This window comes from Heterodontus francisci, chromosome 26, assembly GCF_036365525.1.
Source record: "Heterodontus francisci isolate sHetFra1 chromosome 26, sHetFra1.hap1, whole genome shotgun sequence".
NCBI classification, from domain to species: Eukaryota; Metazoa; Chordata; class Chondrichthyes; order Heterodontiformes; family Heterodontidae; genus Heterodontus; species Heterodontus francisci.
The window spans coordinates 53379584-53397503 of NC_090396.1; the positions used below are offsets into that span (position 1 = coordinate 53379584).

At 44.5% G+C, this 17920-nt stretch overlaps 1 protein-coding gene across 11 annotated transcripts in view; it reads left to right on the forward strand.

Moving 5' to 3' along the window:
- The window catches only part of LOC137384354 (archaemetzincin-2), a 98873-nt gene that overhangs the window by 32759 nt on the left and 48194 nt on the right, over positions 1-17920 (forward strand). For all 11 annotated transcript variants that reach the window (XM_068058263.1, XM_068058265.1, XM_068058267.1 and 8 more), the window contains one exon: positions 14864-15040. In XM_068058263.1, the coding sequence (XP_067914364.1) occupies positions 14864-15040 (177 nt within the window). The remainder of the gene's footprint in view (positions 1-14863; positions 15041-17920) is intronic.

The window sequence follows — 17920 nt, forward strand, 5'->3', positions numbered from 1 at the left end:
TGCTTTATTTTCTTATTTGAGGCTCTGCAATTGAATGAGAAGGAGCTGACCAATCAGAAGTCGGCTTGGGTTAGAGCGGGCTCAAACTGCAGTTATTCCAGGTCCCCAGCTGACTGAGCTGAAACTGATCAATTTCACAAACCCTGTCAGTTTCAGTGTAGAAAACACCATCTTGGGAGAACTAACACCACAAGTCATTCCATTTGACTATTAAACTATAACAAAACAATGGGCAAATGTGAAATGTGATTTTTTAATTTTCCCCACTGTGTCTGGGTAAATCAGCAACTTTATAGTATTGTCTGCACATTTGGAAAAAAAACAATGAAAATTCTCCCCATAACCCTGGTGGGGTGGAAAAGCTGAATTCGGAAATTGGAATATTACGAGAGCACAATGTAAATCATTTTCTAATATTTCTGACATAAAACATACCCCAAATCCCGTTCACAGGTCACTGCTGTCCCTACGAGGCGGTGGGTGGCTCTGAAAAAGAGTCTTTGTTTTGTGCTTGGGAGAAATGGTCAAGTTTTTGACTGCCGAATCCACAGGGAGTTGCAGCTCTGCCATTTCAGAGCGAACACCACATGGTTGCATCTTGTGCTTAACCTGCTCAGTGCACGTGACTGCTTTGCTGCTCCCACATACTCCAGGAAAACCGCAGAGATCCTCCTAGGCAGTGAAACTCGTCTTCCGAGAATCTCCATACCAGATTGAAACAGAAATCACAAAGACAGTGAGAAAGTTCCAAAAAGTTAGCATTAAAACCAATTAAATAATCCTATTCTATTGCGAGATGTTGGTGCAGCTTTTTCAGAGCGATTGCAGGTGGCTGTTAAAAAGGAACCGTTGTGTTTTGGGTGTTTTTCAGTACATTGTGAGTTTTACTTGGAGCTGGTGTACTTGATCCTTTCTCACGTTCTGGGCTTTCTGAGTGCTTTGTTGGGCAGAAATATTTATTTGCAATTTTTCCAAAGGAGACAAAATACATTTCAACTCCTTCCTCACTAATTATAGGACGACGTGAATATTCCTTGCCAAATTGAAAGCAGAAGTGTAATCGGATTCATCCTCAAACTTACCTGTTGTGCCCTGTCCGTGTAATCTAAGCTGTTCTTCATCCAGTTCAACTTTCCTGGCTTCCCTTTCTCTCTGCAACTGTTTTCTTTTCCTTTCTCGTCTTTTTCAAATTAAAGTTTCTTCAGTTCAAATTGAAATTGTCTTTTTCCCTTTTTGAAGTTCCAGTTGCCTCATTTGTAACTGAATTCTAGTTAACGCAGTCTGAGAACGCAGTCAGGATCATCCATTTCGTTAAGGTCAAAATGCTGAGCCAACACCTAAACAGTTGCTGCCGTTTTGGCTTTTGATTTCGACCTAACTCCCACTTGCTCTGCTACAGCTGTTAATGCATCCACTGTTAACTGTATTAAATCATTGAGAGTCAAATCTTCTGTCTCTGCAAAGGCTTGGCATTAAAAGTAGACATATTGACTTTTCCTTATGAGTATAGCAAAAGTAATTGTGAAATCTTGTAATCTTGTCCGTTTAGATTCTAGCAAATTCCAACATACTCATTTTACAGCCTCTGATTTCATAACCAGGACTCGAGCCTCCAATTTGTTGCGACCTCAATGAAACTGTTAATGTTAAAATTCGAGATATCCATCCCCAGACCGATTTGAAGAATTACATGACAAGATTTCATGTTTTAAGACTTATAACAACTAAACTAAAAGGAATCCCCATTAACCTAATAATACTTGGTAAGTGGCTGATAGCCCAAATTACAAGGAAAGGTATTTTCTTTATTAAAACCTTGAAAACCTCTCACCACATTTATATGTTACACAGTCCTCTTTGATGGTGAAATCTTGGTGGTTAAAAGTTCCAAACTCCTTGCAGTTGCAATGGGTTGGATCTCCCAGACTTTCTCAAAGTCAATGACCTCTTCGTTCACTTCTCCAAGCACTTACGACCTGGACATCTGTGAATAAGGCAATTCCTGGTGATCCTATTGGTCATCGTCTTCTCCCAAACGTCAGCTTTCCAAACAGGTTCAATTCTTCGCAGCCTTTCGCTGTATCAGTCTTCTCTGAGTGCAGGTGTTCCCACTCTCTCCCCCTTGAGCAGTCACCGCTGGTTGTCTTCCTTTCTTGCAGCCTGTCTGCTTTCAGAAAATCTGGAATCAAAAGTCAATAGCCTATTGTCCTTTCCCAGTATGCAAAGACCACAAAACTGGCTTTAACAGCGCCACCTGGGATTTTCATTGTTACCAGGTATTAGCATCTACCATGCACATTTGCATCCTCAGGACCACTGACTCCTTGTTTATGATCCAAAAGTTCTTCAGGTGTTATACCCCTGCAGTCTCTGCTTTTCAAAGAAAGGTCTTTGATCTGGATTCTCTGTTGTCCTGGTAACCAAGATTTCTGTCTTGTCTTTAAGCAGAGTAGTTGTGAGGTCATTTGACTTCTCTGACTCCATCTTAAACTTAAACATCGCAGTTTCTAAAACATAATCATGTTACAAAGTCCAGCGTTCATAACAGTCCCGCCTTGGAGTTCCTCGACCAATCAGGAAGGGCAGGCAGTATGACGTGCTGAAAGCTGCAATGAAGGATCTCTATTTAAAGACGCTGGCAGTACTCTCAATGACAGCAGTGATTTCAGGAAACAATCCAGTATGAGGGAGCAAAGATCTGCAGCATGGATGGAAGATGTGAAAAGGCCACCCCGATGCCTTCTCCCTGAGGATGGCAGGAGGAGGCCAGCTGGCCTCGCCAAGTAGGTATGGCTTCAGGTTGCAGAGGCTGTTAGTAGCCAAAGTGTGGTGCCGAGGACCTGGGTCCAGTCCTGGAAAATGTTTCATGACCTCATGAGATTTGCCAAGGTGAGTGTCCTGCAGCCGGCAGCCATTACCCTCTCACCTCCCTAGAATTCTTCTGCATGGCACTCCTCTGACCAACAAACTTTACTGTCATTCACATTCCTTTGTTTCCAGCCTCCTCCATTAATCTCCATCTCAACAGACAGCATGAACACACTTGCAACCTATTGCCCTCTCTTCCCCACAGTGATCCTCCTCAAATGTTTACCCTCCATCTTCAGTAGTCAGTTAACCCCTCACGCTCCTAACTCTCTGACCTATCTTATTGCAGGAGAACGGAGAGGCAGAACTGGGGGTGAACCTGTGGACATTGTCATCCTGACTGTAATGGAGAAGGAAGCCCTGGAGATTGGCAGGAACTCACTAGTACAGGCTGTTGCTGATGGGGGTGGCCCAGAGACCTGGTGACAGCGTTAAACATCACATTACCACTTGACACATAACTTTCAGTCATGTTGAGTTGATGTCACCAACACATTAAATGTCATGATCTACAGAATGCTAACTTGGAGCCCTGTTTCACCTAGGTTCAGCACTAACTCATGTCTTCCATCTCCCACAGGTACATTGCCAGTGTCAGCGGAGGAGATGAAGGATGGGGCTGAGTAGTCCTCAGAGGAGAATCAGCACTGTGAGGATGCAGTGTCACATGACTCTTGTGCAACTTCCACCAGCACAGATACATCCACCTCAATGGGTAAAACTTCTTAGGTTGATTCGGTGGCACAGGGTGAGGAGCACATCACACGTGAGCAGTTGCAGGTGCTGGACAGTGACAGCAGTGGAGAGTCCCCGTCAGAGGACACAGGACAGTTCAAGCTCTGCTCAGCTGACACATGCTGAACCTCTGGGGTCATACATGTGGAGCAGGAACAGGAAATATGTGTGCAGCTGTCAGAATTTCCAAAGACAGTGTGCAACCTTGCACAGAAAATGGAGGAGTCCATCACTAGCATGAGTACCATGATATCCCAGGCATTTGCGCTGTTGACCGCCTCATTGAAAGACTGGCCAACTTCATGGAGAGTCAGACTCTGCAGGCCACCGAATGCATCCTGGCCCACGTCAATGGCCTGTGCACTATGGCTGCCAGTTTACACAACATCGATCAAAGCATCGCCTTGGTGACTGAATGTCACAATCACAATCTCCTGCTCTTGGTTAGCAGGGGAGTGCAGTTGGACCCTGAGAGGGAAGACGGAGAAAATGCTGATGGCAGTGGGGGCTCTTCTCAAGATGTCCCTACTTCTTGGCCCTTTGCCCTCCCTCCCTCAGAGCTGCGCATGCTGTCTCCTGACCTCATGACTGAGTCTGTCCTTACATAGATGTAGATGGGGCAGTCTTTGGCGGGGTCCTCATGAGCTCCAGATCCCAGAGGGTGTCTGCCGTGGGTGTCTTGTGTCAAGCAAGGGAACAAGCAGCCTGTGTCTAGCTCTGCTGAAGCCACAGGGGTAGCACCACGTAAGAGTAATAGAAAGCATATGAGGAAAAGGTCTCAGTTTCACAAAAAGAACCATTTGGGTGCTTATTACAACATTGTTCCTGTACCAGTGATGCTCTTCATTTGAACAAAAGAACGAGTTTATGTGAATTGCTCATTGTCATGGTCTCTGCTTTGTTGGATCCTCCATTGACCCTGGTCAGTTTCATTCCAGTGAATGGCATGAGCCGGTAAGACTATGAGTATGACGGGAGCCTGTAGGGGAGAGGTTGTTTGCACAGGGGGTCGTGATGGGAAGCTTTCAATGCTGCAGGTACACTTTTCATGTGAAGTGTGCCTAGATGATGATGTCAAGGGCTTTTCTGGCAAGCAGGTCTGTGGCTGCAGGCACCAGTGGCTCATCAGGATGCTCCCCCTGCTCCTCCGAGGTGGTCTGGTGCACGCCACCTTCCTCTAGCGTCACCTTGTCTTCTTTGCAGCGCTATTTTGTGCAGGCACAGCAGACCTAACAATTCTGGGCACCCTTGCTGGGTCATATTGAAGGGTGCCACCAGATCAGTCAAGGCAGCTGAACCTCATTTTGAGCAAGCCAGTGGCTTGCTCCATTGTCGCCCTGGTGGGAATATGGCTCTTGTTTTACCTTTCCTGTGCCTCTGTGGTTGAGTTCCTCGTTGGGGTCATCAGCCAAGTCTTGAGTGGGTATCCGTTGTCGCCGGGAACCAACTGTTGAAGGTGTCTGGTGGGGAGAAGAGCTGCGCAACTTGAGATTGTCAAAGGATGAAGTCATGCAGCTCCCTGGATACTTGGCATACACTTGCATTATCCTCTTAGGGTGGTCATATACCAGCTGCACATTCAGGGAGTAGAAGCCCTTCTGATTTACAAATACGTCTGGCTGTTCTGATGGCATCTTCATTGCTGCATGGGTGCAGTTTATGACCATTTGGACCTGTGACAATCCTCGGCCTCATCCGTCTCAAAGTTAATATGGTCGGAAGCCCTTGCAAACAAGGCATTGGTGACCTGGCTGATGCAGTTGTGAGCTGCAAATTTCAAGAACCTACTTATGTCACCAGCTAAGCACTGGATGGACCTGGATGCAAAAAAAATTGAAGGCTGTGGTCACCTTGACAGCCATAGAGAATGGGTGACCACCTGCTCCTCTTGGGCAGAGACCTTCTTCCACTAGGCTGCAGAGGTCTGCGACCCCACCTGTCATGAGAGCCCGAACCTTCTGAGGCACTGGTGTTCAGAGAGGTCCAGGAAGCTGGCCCTTGGCCTATAGATCCTGTGATGAGGATATCGCCTCCTTCGAGTTGCAGTCCTCTGTCCATCCTCTCCGTTCTGTCCAGCTGCATTTGGAGTTGCTGCCTCTGCTGTGGCTGCTGAGCTGGAGGATGCTGCACCTCCTCCATAGGTCCAACCAACTGCAGAATATATAGTCCCTATGTTAGAGGGAAGTCTCACTGGCAGTTAGGTGCGATTACCCTTTGTGATATCCAGTGCACTTGACATAATTTGTTCAAAGTTGCTGTCCCAACAAAATCAGTGATTTTAGGCTGAAAGAATTGCTTCTTTCAGTGCAAGCCTTTTGCTGTGGCTGGCAGGCTTGCCGTTTTCACCCTTTTATATGGCTCATATCGGGTCGGTTTCACTAGGATTTCCCGCTGTGCACTCATAGCATAGCAAATAGGAGCAAGAGTGGCCATTCGGACCCTCAAGCCTGCTCCGCCATTCAGCTAGATCATGGCTGATCAACCTCAATGCCATATTCCCGCACTATTCCCATATCCCTTGATATCTTTAATATCTAGAAATCATTTGAGCTCTGTCTTGAACATTCTCCAATGACTGAACTCATCCTTTATTAACAGGCCTACTCCACCTCCTTTTTCCTTTTTGCCTCTCCTTCCTAAATGTTGAATACTCTTAAATATTTAAGTTCCTGGTGATAGTCACCCTGCAGCTACATCTCCGTAATAGCAATTAGATAATACCTGTTTACTTCTGTTTGTGCTGTCAATTCATCTACCTTGTTGCTAATGCTGCATGTATTCAGATAGAGTGCCTTTAATTCTGTCTTTGTTATTTTCACAACCTGTAGCCTTATCTGCCTACGCACTCTGAGGTTTGTACGCTCTGTCCCTTCCTGCCACACTCAGATTATTAATTCTCTTATTGTTACCTTGCTTTCTTGCCTTCTCTCTCTAAATTCTCACACCTTCCATCACTTGATCCCTCGCCCCCACTATTCAGTTTAAAGCCCTCTCTACTGCCCTAGTTATATGACTTGCCAGAAGACTGGCCCGAGCTTGGTTCATAGAGTTATACAGCACAGAAACAGGCCCTTCGGCCCATTGTGTCCATGCTGGCCATCAAGCACCTATCTATTCTAATCCCATTTTCCAGCACTTGGCCTGTAGCCTTGTATGCTATGACGTTTCAAGTGCTCATCTAAATACTAAAATGGTGTGAGGGTTCCTGCCTCTACTACCCCTTCAGGCAGTGTGTTCCAGATTCCAACCACCCGCTGGGTGAAGTTTTTTTCCCTCAAATCCCATCTAAACCTCTTGCTCCTTGCCTTAAATCTATGCCCTCTGGTTGTTGACAGCTCCGTTAAGGGAAAAAGTTTCTTCCTATCTACCCTAAAGCCTGGCTCAGGTATAAAATTAAAACCTGACCCAACCACAGCCAACCCGAGCCCTTGAATTTTTTTTTCGTGTCCGACCCGACCTGACCTGACTCCTTCATCTGTTCCGGCAGCAGGCTATTCCAGGAGCCGGAGTTGTGGGGTAAGCCTGATCCCGTGACTTCCTGGAAGCAGTGTCCAGCCCGACACGACCCAAGCCCGAATGCTGGACTCGGAATTTCGACCGAATCCGACACATGTAGACAGGTCTAGTCAGGCTTGTGTTGTGTAGCCAGGCTTTAATCTACCCTATCTATGCCCCTCATAATCTTGTATACCTCAATCAGGTCCCCCCTCAGCCTTCTCTGCTCTAAGGGAAACCCTAGCCTATGCAGTCTCTGTTCATAGCTGAAATGCTCCAGCCCAGGCAACGTCCTGGTGAATCTCCTCTGCACTCTCTCCAGTGCAATCACATCCTTCCTATAGTGTGGTGCCCAGAATTGTACACAGTACTCCAGCTGTGGCCTAACTAGAGTTTTATGCAGCTCCATCATAACCTCCTTGCTCTTCTTATATTCTCTGCCTTGGCTAATAAAGGCAAGTATCCCATATGCCTTCCTAACCACCTTATCTACTTGTGCTGCTGTCTTCAGTGATCTATGGACAAGTACACCAAGATCCCTCTGACCTTCTGTATTTCCTATGGTCCTACCATACATTGTATATTCCCTTGCCTTGTTGGTCCTCCCAAAATGCATCACCTCACACTTCTCAGGATTAAATTCCATTTGCCACTGCTCTGCCCATCTTACCAGCCCATCTATATCATCCTTTAATCTAAGGCTTTCCTCTTCGCTATTTACAACACCACTAATTTTCATGTCATCTGTGAACTTACTTATACCTCCTATATTCACGTCTAAATCATTAATGTACACTATAAACAGCAAGGGTCCTAGCACCGATCCCAGTGGTACACCACTGGTCGCAGGCTTCCAATTGCAAAAACAACCCTCGACCATCACCCTCTGCCTCCTGCCAGAAGCCACTTTTGGATCCAATTTGCCAAATTGCCCTGGTCCCATGGGCTCTTGCCTTCTTAACCAATCTCCCATGCAGGACCTTATCAAAAGCCTTACTGAAGTCCATGTAGACTACATCAACTGCTTTACCCTCATCTACGCACCCAGTCACCACCTCGAAAAATTCAATCAAATGTGTTAGACATGATTTCCCCCTGACAAAACCATGCTGACCATCCCTGATTAATCCCTGCCTCTCCAAGTGGAGATTAATCCTGTCCCTCAGAATTTTTTCCAATAGATTCCCTGCCGCTGATGTTAGAATCACTGGCCTGTAATTACCGGGTTTATCCCTGGTACCCTTCTTGAATAATGGTACCACATTCGCTGTCCTCCAGTTCTCTGGTGCCTCTCCTGTGGCTAGAGAGGATTTGAAAATTTGTGTCAGAGCCCCTGCAATCTCCTCCCTTGCCTCACATAGCAGCCTGGGATACATCTCATCTGGGCTTGGGGATTTATCCACTTTTAAGCCCGCTAAAACTGCTAATACCTCCTCCCTTTCAATGTTAATTTGTGCAAGTATATCACAATCCCCCTCCCTGATCTCTACAACTACATTGTCCTTCTACATAGTGAACACAAATGAAAAGTAATCATTTAAAACCTCATCTGCGTCCTCTGGCTCCGCACACAGATTGCCACTTTGGTCCCTAATGGGCCCTACTCTTTGCCTGGTTATCCTCTTGCTCTTAATATACATAAAATGCCTTTGGATTTTCCTTTTATCTTGCCCGCCAGTGTTTTTGCATTGCCCCCTCTTCGCTCTCCTAATTACTATTTTAAGTACCCCCCCCCCCCTACACTTCCTATACTCCTCGAGGGCCTCCACTGTTTTCGTCCCTCTGCATCTGCCATAAGCCTCCTTTTTTATCTTTATCCAATCCTCTATATCCCTTAACATCTCGGGTTCCCCAGACTTGTTGGTCCCACCCTTCACCTTTACTGGAACATGTTGGCCCTGAACTCTCACTATTTCCTCTTTGAATGACTCCCACTGGTCTGATGTAGACTTTCCTACAAGTAGCTGCTCCCAGTCCGCTTTGGCCAGACCCTGTTTTATCATATTGAAATCAGCCTTCCCCTAATTCAGTACTTTTATTTCCGGTCCATCTTTGGCCTTTTCCATAACTACCTTAAATCTTAGAGTTATGGTCACTATCCCTGAAATGTTTCCCCACTGACACTTGTCCGGCTTCATTCCTTAAGATTAGGTCCAGTACCCCGTCCTTCTCTTGTAGGACTTGTTACGCGCTGGCTCAAAAAGCTCTCCTGGATGCACTTTTAAGAATTCTGCCCCCTTTAAACCTTTTGGACTAAGACTATCCCAGTTAATATTGAGGAAGTTGAAATCCCCTACTATTATTATCCTATTTTAACATCTCTCTGAGATGTGCCTACATATCTGCTCCTCTATCTCTCCCTGACTGTTTGGAGGCTTATAGTCCACTCCTAGCAAAGTGATTGCCCCCTTTTTGTTTTTAACTTCTACCCATGTGGCCTCATTTGAGGAATCCTTACTGCAGTACTTGACTCCTTGATCAATAGTGCAATGCCACCACCTCTTTTGCACTGCCCCCCCCGTCATGCCTGAAGATTATATATCCTGGAATATTGAACAGCCAGTCCTGTCCTTCCCTCAGCCATGTCTCTGTGATAGTAATATCATTATATTCCCATGTGTTAATCAACGCCCTCAATTCATCTGCCTTACTTATAAGACTCGTTGCGTTAAATTAGATGCAATCCAGCCTTGCATTATTCGCTTGTGCCTTAACAGGTCTATATTTGTTCTGCCTTCCAGACTGACTTAGTTTCTGTTCTATATTTGGCTGTGCATCACCCCTTACTGTACCTCCACTCTGTATCCCATCCCCCTGCCAAATTAGTTTCAACCCCCCCCCCCCCCCCCACACAACAGCACTAGCAAACCTCCCTGCAAGGATGTTGGTCCCACCCGACTTGTATAGGTCCCACCTTCGCCTGAAACAGACCCAGTGATCCAGGAAACGAACGCCCTCCCTCCTGCACCATTTCTTCAGCTACGCACTCATCTGCTCTATCCTCTTATTCCTGTACTCATTAGCATGTGGCACCGGGAGTAATCCGGAGATTACAACCTTTGAGGTCCTGCTTTTTAGTCTGCTGCCTAGCTCCCTAAATTCTTGTTGCAGGACCTCATCCCTCTTTCTACCTATGTCGTTGATACCAATGTGAACCATGACCTCTGACTGTTCATCCTCCCTGTTCAGAATGTCCTGCAGCCGCTCCGTGACATCCTTGATCCTAGCGCCAGGGAGGCAACATAACATCCTGGAGTCATGTTCGTGGCCACAGAAACGCCTATCTGTACCTCTTACGATAGAATCCCCTATCACTATAGCTCTCCCACTCCTTTTCCTCCCCTCCTGTGCAGCTGAGCTACCCGTGGTGCCACAGACTTGGCTCTTGCTGCATTCCCCAAGACGCTATCTCCCCCAACAGTATCCAAAGTGGAAAATCTGTTTGAGAAGGAGATGGACCCTGGGGACTCCTGCACTACCTGCCTAATTCTTCTACTCTGCCTGGCGTTCACCCATTCCCTTTCTGCCTGAGCAGTCTTTACCTGCGGTGTGACCACCTCCCTGTATGTGCTATCCACGATGATCTCAGCCTTGCCAGATGCACCAGAGTTTTCCTCGCCGTCGCTCCAGATCCGAAATGCGGATTTCGAATAGCTGCAACTGGAGACACTTACTGCACATGTGTTCACCCTGGACACTGGAAGTGTCCCTGACTTCCCACATTGCACAGGAGGAGCACTGCACAGTGCCATGACTTACCCTTAAATTACTCAAAAATTAAGAGATTTACACTAGGAACCTTGACTCCCTAAAAAAAACACTACTAACTATATAAAAAGAACTGTAGATCTTGCCCTACTCCTAATCAGCTCTATTACTACAAGTAAACTTTACTGATACTAATAAAACCTTACAATTACTGATAAATTACCTGAGGTTTGAAAGATAAATGAGGAAAATAACAAAATACTCACCAACCAATCACTTACCTTTTTCCCTGTGATGCCACTTTTTATTTTTTTTTCGGATGTGGTGCGCTCACAGACTAAGCCCAGCCCCAGCTAGCTGTTTTGAAGCTCTCTGACCCCTCCCCTCTCGTGCTGTTTTGAAGCTCTCAGGTTTTGGTGAAGACCATCCCAACGGTACAGCTCCCACTTTCCCCAGTACTGGTGCCAGTGCCCCATGAATTGAAACCCATTTCTTCCACACCAATATTTGAGCCATGCATTTAACTCTCTAATCTTATTTACCCTACGGCAGTTTGCTTGTGGCTCAGTTAATAATCCAGAAGTTATTACCTTTAAGGTTCTGCTTTTTAATTTAGCCCCTTACTGCTCATACTCCCTATGCAGAACCTCCTTCCTAGTCCTATCTATTTCTTTGGTACCCAGGTGGATCACGCCAACTGTTTCCTCGCCTGCCAACCCCCCCCCCCCCCACACAATGCAAGTTCCTCTCCAGCCCTGAGCAGATGTCCCGAACCTGGTACTGGGCATGCAACACAGCCTTCTGGACTCTCGCTCTTGGCCGCAGAGAAAGGTGTCTATCCCCTAGTATCTGCTACTACCACTATATTCCTACTTACTCCCCCCGCTTGAATGGCTTCCTGTACCACAATGCCATGGTCAGTTTGCTCATCCATTCTGCAGCCCTCACTCTCATCCATACAAGCTGAAAGAACCTCAAACCTGTTGGACAGTTGCAAGGTCTTAGGCTCCTCTGCTTCTTCCTTCTCGATCCCCTTACCTGCCTCACTCACAGTCACACCCTCCTGTCCCCTGTCCCTGACCACTGATCAAATCAGAATACACGAGCCTAAGGGGTGTGACTGCCTTCTAGAACAAAGCGTCCAGGTAACTTGCCCCACCCTGATGTATCACAGTATCTGTAGCTAGGCCTGCAGCTCACTGACTCTAAGCCGAAGCTCTTCAAGCTGCAGACACTTACTGCAGATATAATTGCCGTGGATCACACTGATGTCCACCTGCTCCCACATACTGCAGTCGTAGCACATCACCTGCTCTGCCATCTTTATTGTGTTTTGATTAGCTATTTGATTATTTTTTAACATAATTTTTTAAATTAATGCCTCTATTCACAAATCACTTAATTTTTAAATTTTAACTTTAGTAATACTATGATTTTTAATGCTGTTTGAGATGGAGTCATTAAAGTCAGGTGACCTCACATTAACTCTGCTTAAAGATAAGACAGGGATCTTGTTTGCCAGGACAGCAAAGAACCCTGTTCAAAGACCTTTTTGAAAAGCAGAGACTGTAGTGGTATAGCGCCTGTCACAGACTTGTAATTATTTTGCTCGTCGGATGAAAAATAGTGTGCACCTTTAAGACTCTGTTAAAAAAAAACAGTGCACCTTTAAGGGAGAGAAAGTTCTGGAATTTCTGAAGCACAGTGTGCCAGCACTTGTTACCCTAGGTGACAGCAGGAGAGAGAAAGAGGTCACACGGTTCAATGTTTCGATTTGACTGTGTGTAAAACTGGCAGAAAAAACTGTCTGAACCAGTTAGTTTTGAGAGAATCTCCAATGAGGCGTGCTACTGAAGAAAAGGAAGCTATCTATTTTCTCTCAGTAAAAATTCTACAGGGAGCTATGGGCCGAGTTAATTGCCTAAAGAAGAAAAGCCTTTTTTCAAGAAACTGTTTGTATTGCTGAAGGAACTATTGAGGCCTACTGCAGCTGAAGAGTTGAATGCCTATTAAGAATAGACTATTGCATCAAATCCACATGAAGACTTCGAGTGGCTTTTGACTATTTGCACATTAGAATACCTCATCCATCAGGAATGTAACCCACAAAGACTTATTTATTCTTAAGCAGCTAATTTTTAAAAACACCGCTTTTAAAACTGGTTAACTACTGTTATTTTTGAGTGTATCTGTGTGAATGGGGGAGTTAGATTAAAATAAGAAGTTATAAGGTCTTTAGATATAGGTTTATCTTAATAGTGTTTAAGATTTAGTTTTTAATAAATACTTAATTTGTTGTTGTCTAAAGATACCTGGTTTGGTCTTTTCTATTCCAGGGGCTACTTGAGTGTTTGATTTGGCTGTTTTCCGGTTGGGTGGAAAGCTTTAAGTAATATACTGCGACCTGTGGAGTGACGGGACTGAATTGACAGTGCATTGCTCCTGCCTTAGTCATAACACACCTGAAGAACACTGGGTTTCACCTTCCCAGACTTTCAGATCATAAACAAGGAGTCAGTGACTGTGAGAATGTAAATGTGAATGGCCGTTGCTAACACCTGGAAACAATGGAAAGCCCGGATAGCGCTGCTGTAGCTAGACTTGTGGACTTCGCATATTGGAAAAGACAATTGGCTGTTGACTCCAGATAAATTAAACACATTTTCAGAAGGCAGGCAGGCTGTAAGGAAGGTGACTAGCAGTGGCAGCCTCAAAGAGGAGAGAGGGGGAACACCTACACTCAGAAGACTGATGCAGCGAAAGGATGCGAAGACTTGAACCTGTTTTGAAAGTCAAGGTTTGTGGAGAAGTAAAAGACCAACAGGATCACCAGAGGTCGTCTTATTCACTGAAGCCAAGGTCGAAAGCGCTTGGAAGAATTGAGCAAAGAGGACACTGACCTTGGGAAAAGTCTGGGAGAGGCAACCCATTGCAACTGGGAGGAGTTTGGGACTTTTAGCTGCAAAGGTTTTGCCATCACAAAGGACTGTAATGCATAAGTATGGTGTGAGGTTTTCAAGTGTTTTAGTAAGTGAAGAAAATAACTTTCTCAGTAATTTGGGGTATCAGCTACTTACAAAGTACTTAGTTTAGTTTAGAGATACAGCACTGAAACAGGCCCTTCGGCCCACCGAGTCTGTGCCGACCATCAACCACCCATTTATACTAATCCTACACTAATCCCATATTCCTACCACATCCCCACCTGTCCCTATATTTCCCTACCACCTACCTATACTAGGGGCAATTGCTAATGGACAATTTACCTGTCAACCTGCAAGTCTTTGGCATGTGGGAGGAAACCGGAGCACCCGGAGGAAACCCACGCAAACACAGGGAGAACTTGCAAACTCCACACAGGCAGTACCCAGAATTGAACCCGGGTCACTGGAGCTGTGAGGCTGCGGTGCTAACCACTGCGCTACTGTGCCGCCTGTTTAGTTAATTGGGATTTCTTTTAGTTTAGTTGTTATGAAGTCATAAAACTTGTGTAATTCTTTAAATTGGTTTGAAAGTTCATATCTTGTGTATTAATGTTAATATTCTCATTATGGTTGTAACAATATTTAGAATAATGTTATATCGTGGCCCCTTTTCAGGTGGACTTAAAAGATTCCATGGCCTTATTCAAAGAACAGAGGCGTTCTCCTGATATCCTGGCCAATATTTATGCCTCAACTGATGGCAGCTAAAATAGACAAACTGGTTGTTGTCTCTTGAGAGCTGTTGAAACCTCTAAAACCATGAATTCAGAAGCGGACGTGATATAAAAAAATATACAATCTGAGCCATACCATTGCATCAGAAATATATGCTGCATTATATTTCGAGAGAATAGAAATTTAAGTGAGAATATCCTGGAATTGGGGCCATTTAAAGTGGAGAGAAAGAAAGCTTTCAAAAAAGACTGAAAATAATTCATTTTTTACATTTATTATTGGATAGCTAAACATCATGTTGTACTGAGAATTTGTTTTTTTTTTAATGGATTCTTCAATAAATTTCTTTTCAAGTTCTTGTGTCACCTTCAGTTATATAAAATTTGTTGTATTTTCAGACTTTAACACATGAAATTGGACACATTTTTGGGATGCATCACTGCCAGTGGTTGCAATGTGTAATGCAAGGTTCCAACCATTTAGCGGAGTCTGACCGACGACCAATTGATCTTTGTCCTATTTGCCTACGAAAGCTGCAGTGTGCCATTAACTTTGACATTAAGGAAAGATATAAGGTAGAGTCTTAAGTTCCTTTTTCATTTTTCTCTCAATAACAGCAACTTATATTTATATAGCGCTTTTATCGTAATAAAATATAGTAAAAAGTGCTTCACAGAACCGTTATAAAACAAAGTACGACACCCAGCCATAAAATGAGATATTAGATCAGATGATCAAATGCTTGTTCAAAGTGGTAGGTTTTAAGGAGTGTCTTAAAGGAGCAAAGAGAAGTGGAGAGGTGTCAGGAGGGTATTCCCGAGCTTGGGGCCTAGGCAACTGAAGGCGCAGCACCAATGGTGAAGCGATTAAAATCGGAGATGCACAAGAGGCCAGAATTAGGAGCACAAATATTTTGGAGGGTTCTGGGGCTGGAGAAGATTACAGAGATGGGGAAGGGCGAGACCATGGAGGGATTTGCAAACAAGAATGAGAATTATAACTTGGAAGTACAATAAAAGGTTTGAAATTAAAAATTCCATTATTATGATTGATTAGTGTTTTATAGTTTAGAGATACAGCACTGAAACAGGCCCTTCGGCCCACCGAGTCTGTGCCGACCATCAACCACCCATTTATACTAATCCTACCCTAATTCTGTATTCCTACCACATCCCCACCTGTCCCTATATTTCCCTACCACCTACCTATACTAGGGGCAATTTATAATGGCCAATTAACCTATCACCCTGCAAGTCTTTGGCATGTGGGAGGAAACTGGAGCACCCGGAGAAAACCCACGCAGACACAGGGAGAACTTGCAAGCTCCACACAGGCAGTACCCGGAATTGAACCCGGGTCGCTGGAGCTGTGAGGCTGCGGTGCTAACCACTGGGCCACTGTGCTGCATCACACAGTGGTTTTCTTCAGAATATTTCCTAATGGGTAGAGGTTGATGACAGTTATGTTCTTTTGAGCTGATAAATGTCAAAAATGAATTAATATTTGTCGTTTGGAATTCACATCTCCTTTGTTTCAATAAACATGAATGACATGTCTCCTCACATAAATTGATTAACCATTTTACATGATACTAGCAGATCTTATAATTGTAGTTCTTATAGTGAGGATTAATTTCAATAGATTAGCTTTTAAAATCATCTATTCCAAACAAAGTCAAATAGTACCACATGTTGGTATAATTAGATACAGAGCAGCATGGACACATTCCTAAAATTAAGCTGTTCAGAATACGTACTGAGAATGACCAGTAAGTTCTGCTGAACCTTAGGGAATATCTAGGAGTGATTTAAAAGTTGTCATAGTTTTGCCTAAATGGCTTGTTTATAAAATTAAGGTGCATGGTATTAAAGGGAATGTGGCAGCATGGATAGGAGATTATCTGAAGGAGCAAAAACAGATACTTTTTATACTGGAGGCATGTAAACAGACAGTGGTGAGTCAGTGGTGGGATTGTTGCTCTTCTCAGTGTACATAAATGATCTGAACTCTGATATGGGGATGCGATATCAGAATTTTCAGACAGCACAAAAATAGGAAATGTTGTTAATTGTGAAGAGGGGTGTACGCAGTTTCAAAATGGCATAGGTCAGTAGATTGGAAAGATAGATTGGGACTCTACGGGTCATGGTGCAGGGGCTGAAAGAGAAGCAATTACTGGAGTTGTAGTGGCTAAAGGTGGAATCAAGTTAGAGCAGTTTCATGTGATGCACCACGGGTGAGTTTTTGGAGGAGGATGGTGTGGCAACAATATGAAGAAACTGGGCTCTTGTCTCAAATAGATACAAGTAAGGGGAGATAATAAAGGCTTTCAAAATTGTGAAGAAATATAAAATTATGAAGAAATATGATAAAAGTAAATAGAGAAAACTGTTGGCACTACTTGGTGAATTGTAACCGCAGTGAATAAATTTAAGATCTTCACTAAAGGAATGAAGGGAGAGAGGATTTTTTTTGCATGGAAGGTTGTTAGAACATGGAATACCTTAACACAAACGATGTGGAAATAGAATCCATACTAGCTTTAAAATAGAAGTTAATAAATATTTGGTAATTTTAAAGGGTATGGGAAAATGGCAAAGGAATGGCGCTAGTTTCTTTCAGAGAGCCATGCAAATATGTTGGATAAAATTTGCCTACTTCGGTGCTGTAAAATTCCACAGTTCCATGAAATTCTAATTTATTGGTTTTATATTAATATAAACACAAAAGTCCGAGTGTATCAGGCCTGTGTCCTCAGTACCTTGCTCTACGGCAGCGAGGCCTGGACAACGTATGCCAGCCAAGAACGACGTCTCAATTCATTCCATCTTCGCTGCCTTCGGAGAATACTTGGCATCAGGTGGCAGGACTATATCTCCAACACAGAAGTCCTTGAAGCGGCCAACATCCCCAGCTTATACACACTACTGAGTCAGCGGCGCTTGAGATGGCTTGGCCATGTGAGCCGCATGGAAGATGGCAGGATCCCCAAAGACACATTGTACAGCGAGCTCGCCACTGGTATCAGACCCACCGGCCGTCCACGTCTCCGTTATAAAGACGTCTGCAAACGCGACATGAAATCGTGTGACATTGATCACAAGTCGTGGGAGTCAGTTGCCAGCATTCGCCAGAGCTGGCGGGCAGCCATAAAGACAGGGCTAAATTGTGGCGAGTCGAAGAGACTTAGTAGTTGGCAGGAAAAAAGACAGAGGCGCAAGGGGAGAGCCAACTGTGCAACAGCCCCAACAAACAAATTTCTCTGCAGCACCTGTGGAAGAGCCTGTCACTCCAGAATTGGCCTTTATAGCCACTCCAGGCGCTGCTTCACAAACCACTGACCGCCTCCAGGCGCGTATCCATTGTCTCTCGAGATAAGGAGGCCCAAAAGAATATTAATATAGTTTGGTCTCTTTTTTTTCCTCCCATCATTGGTATTTTATTTTTGGTCATTG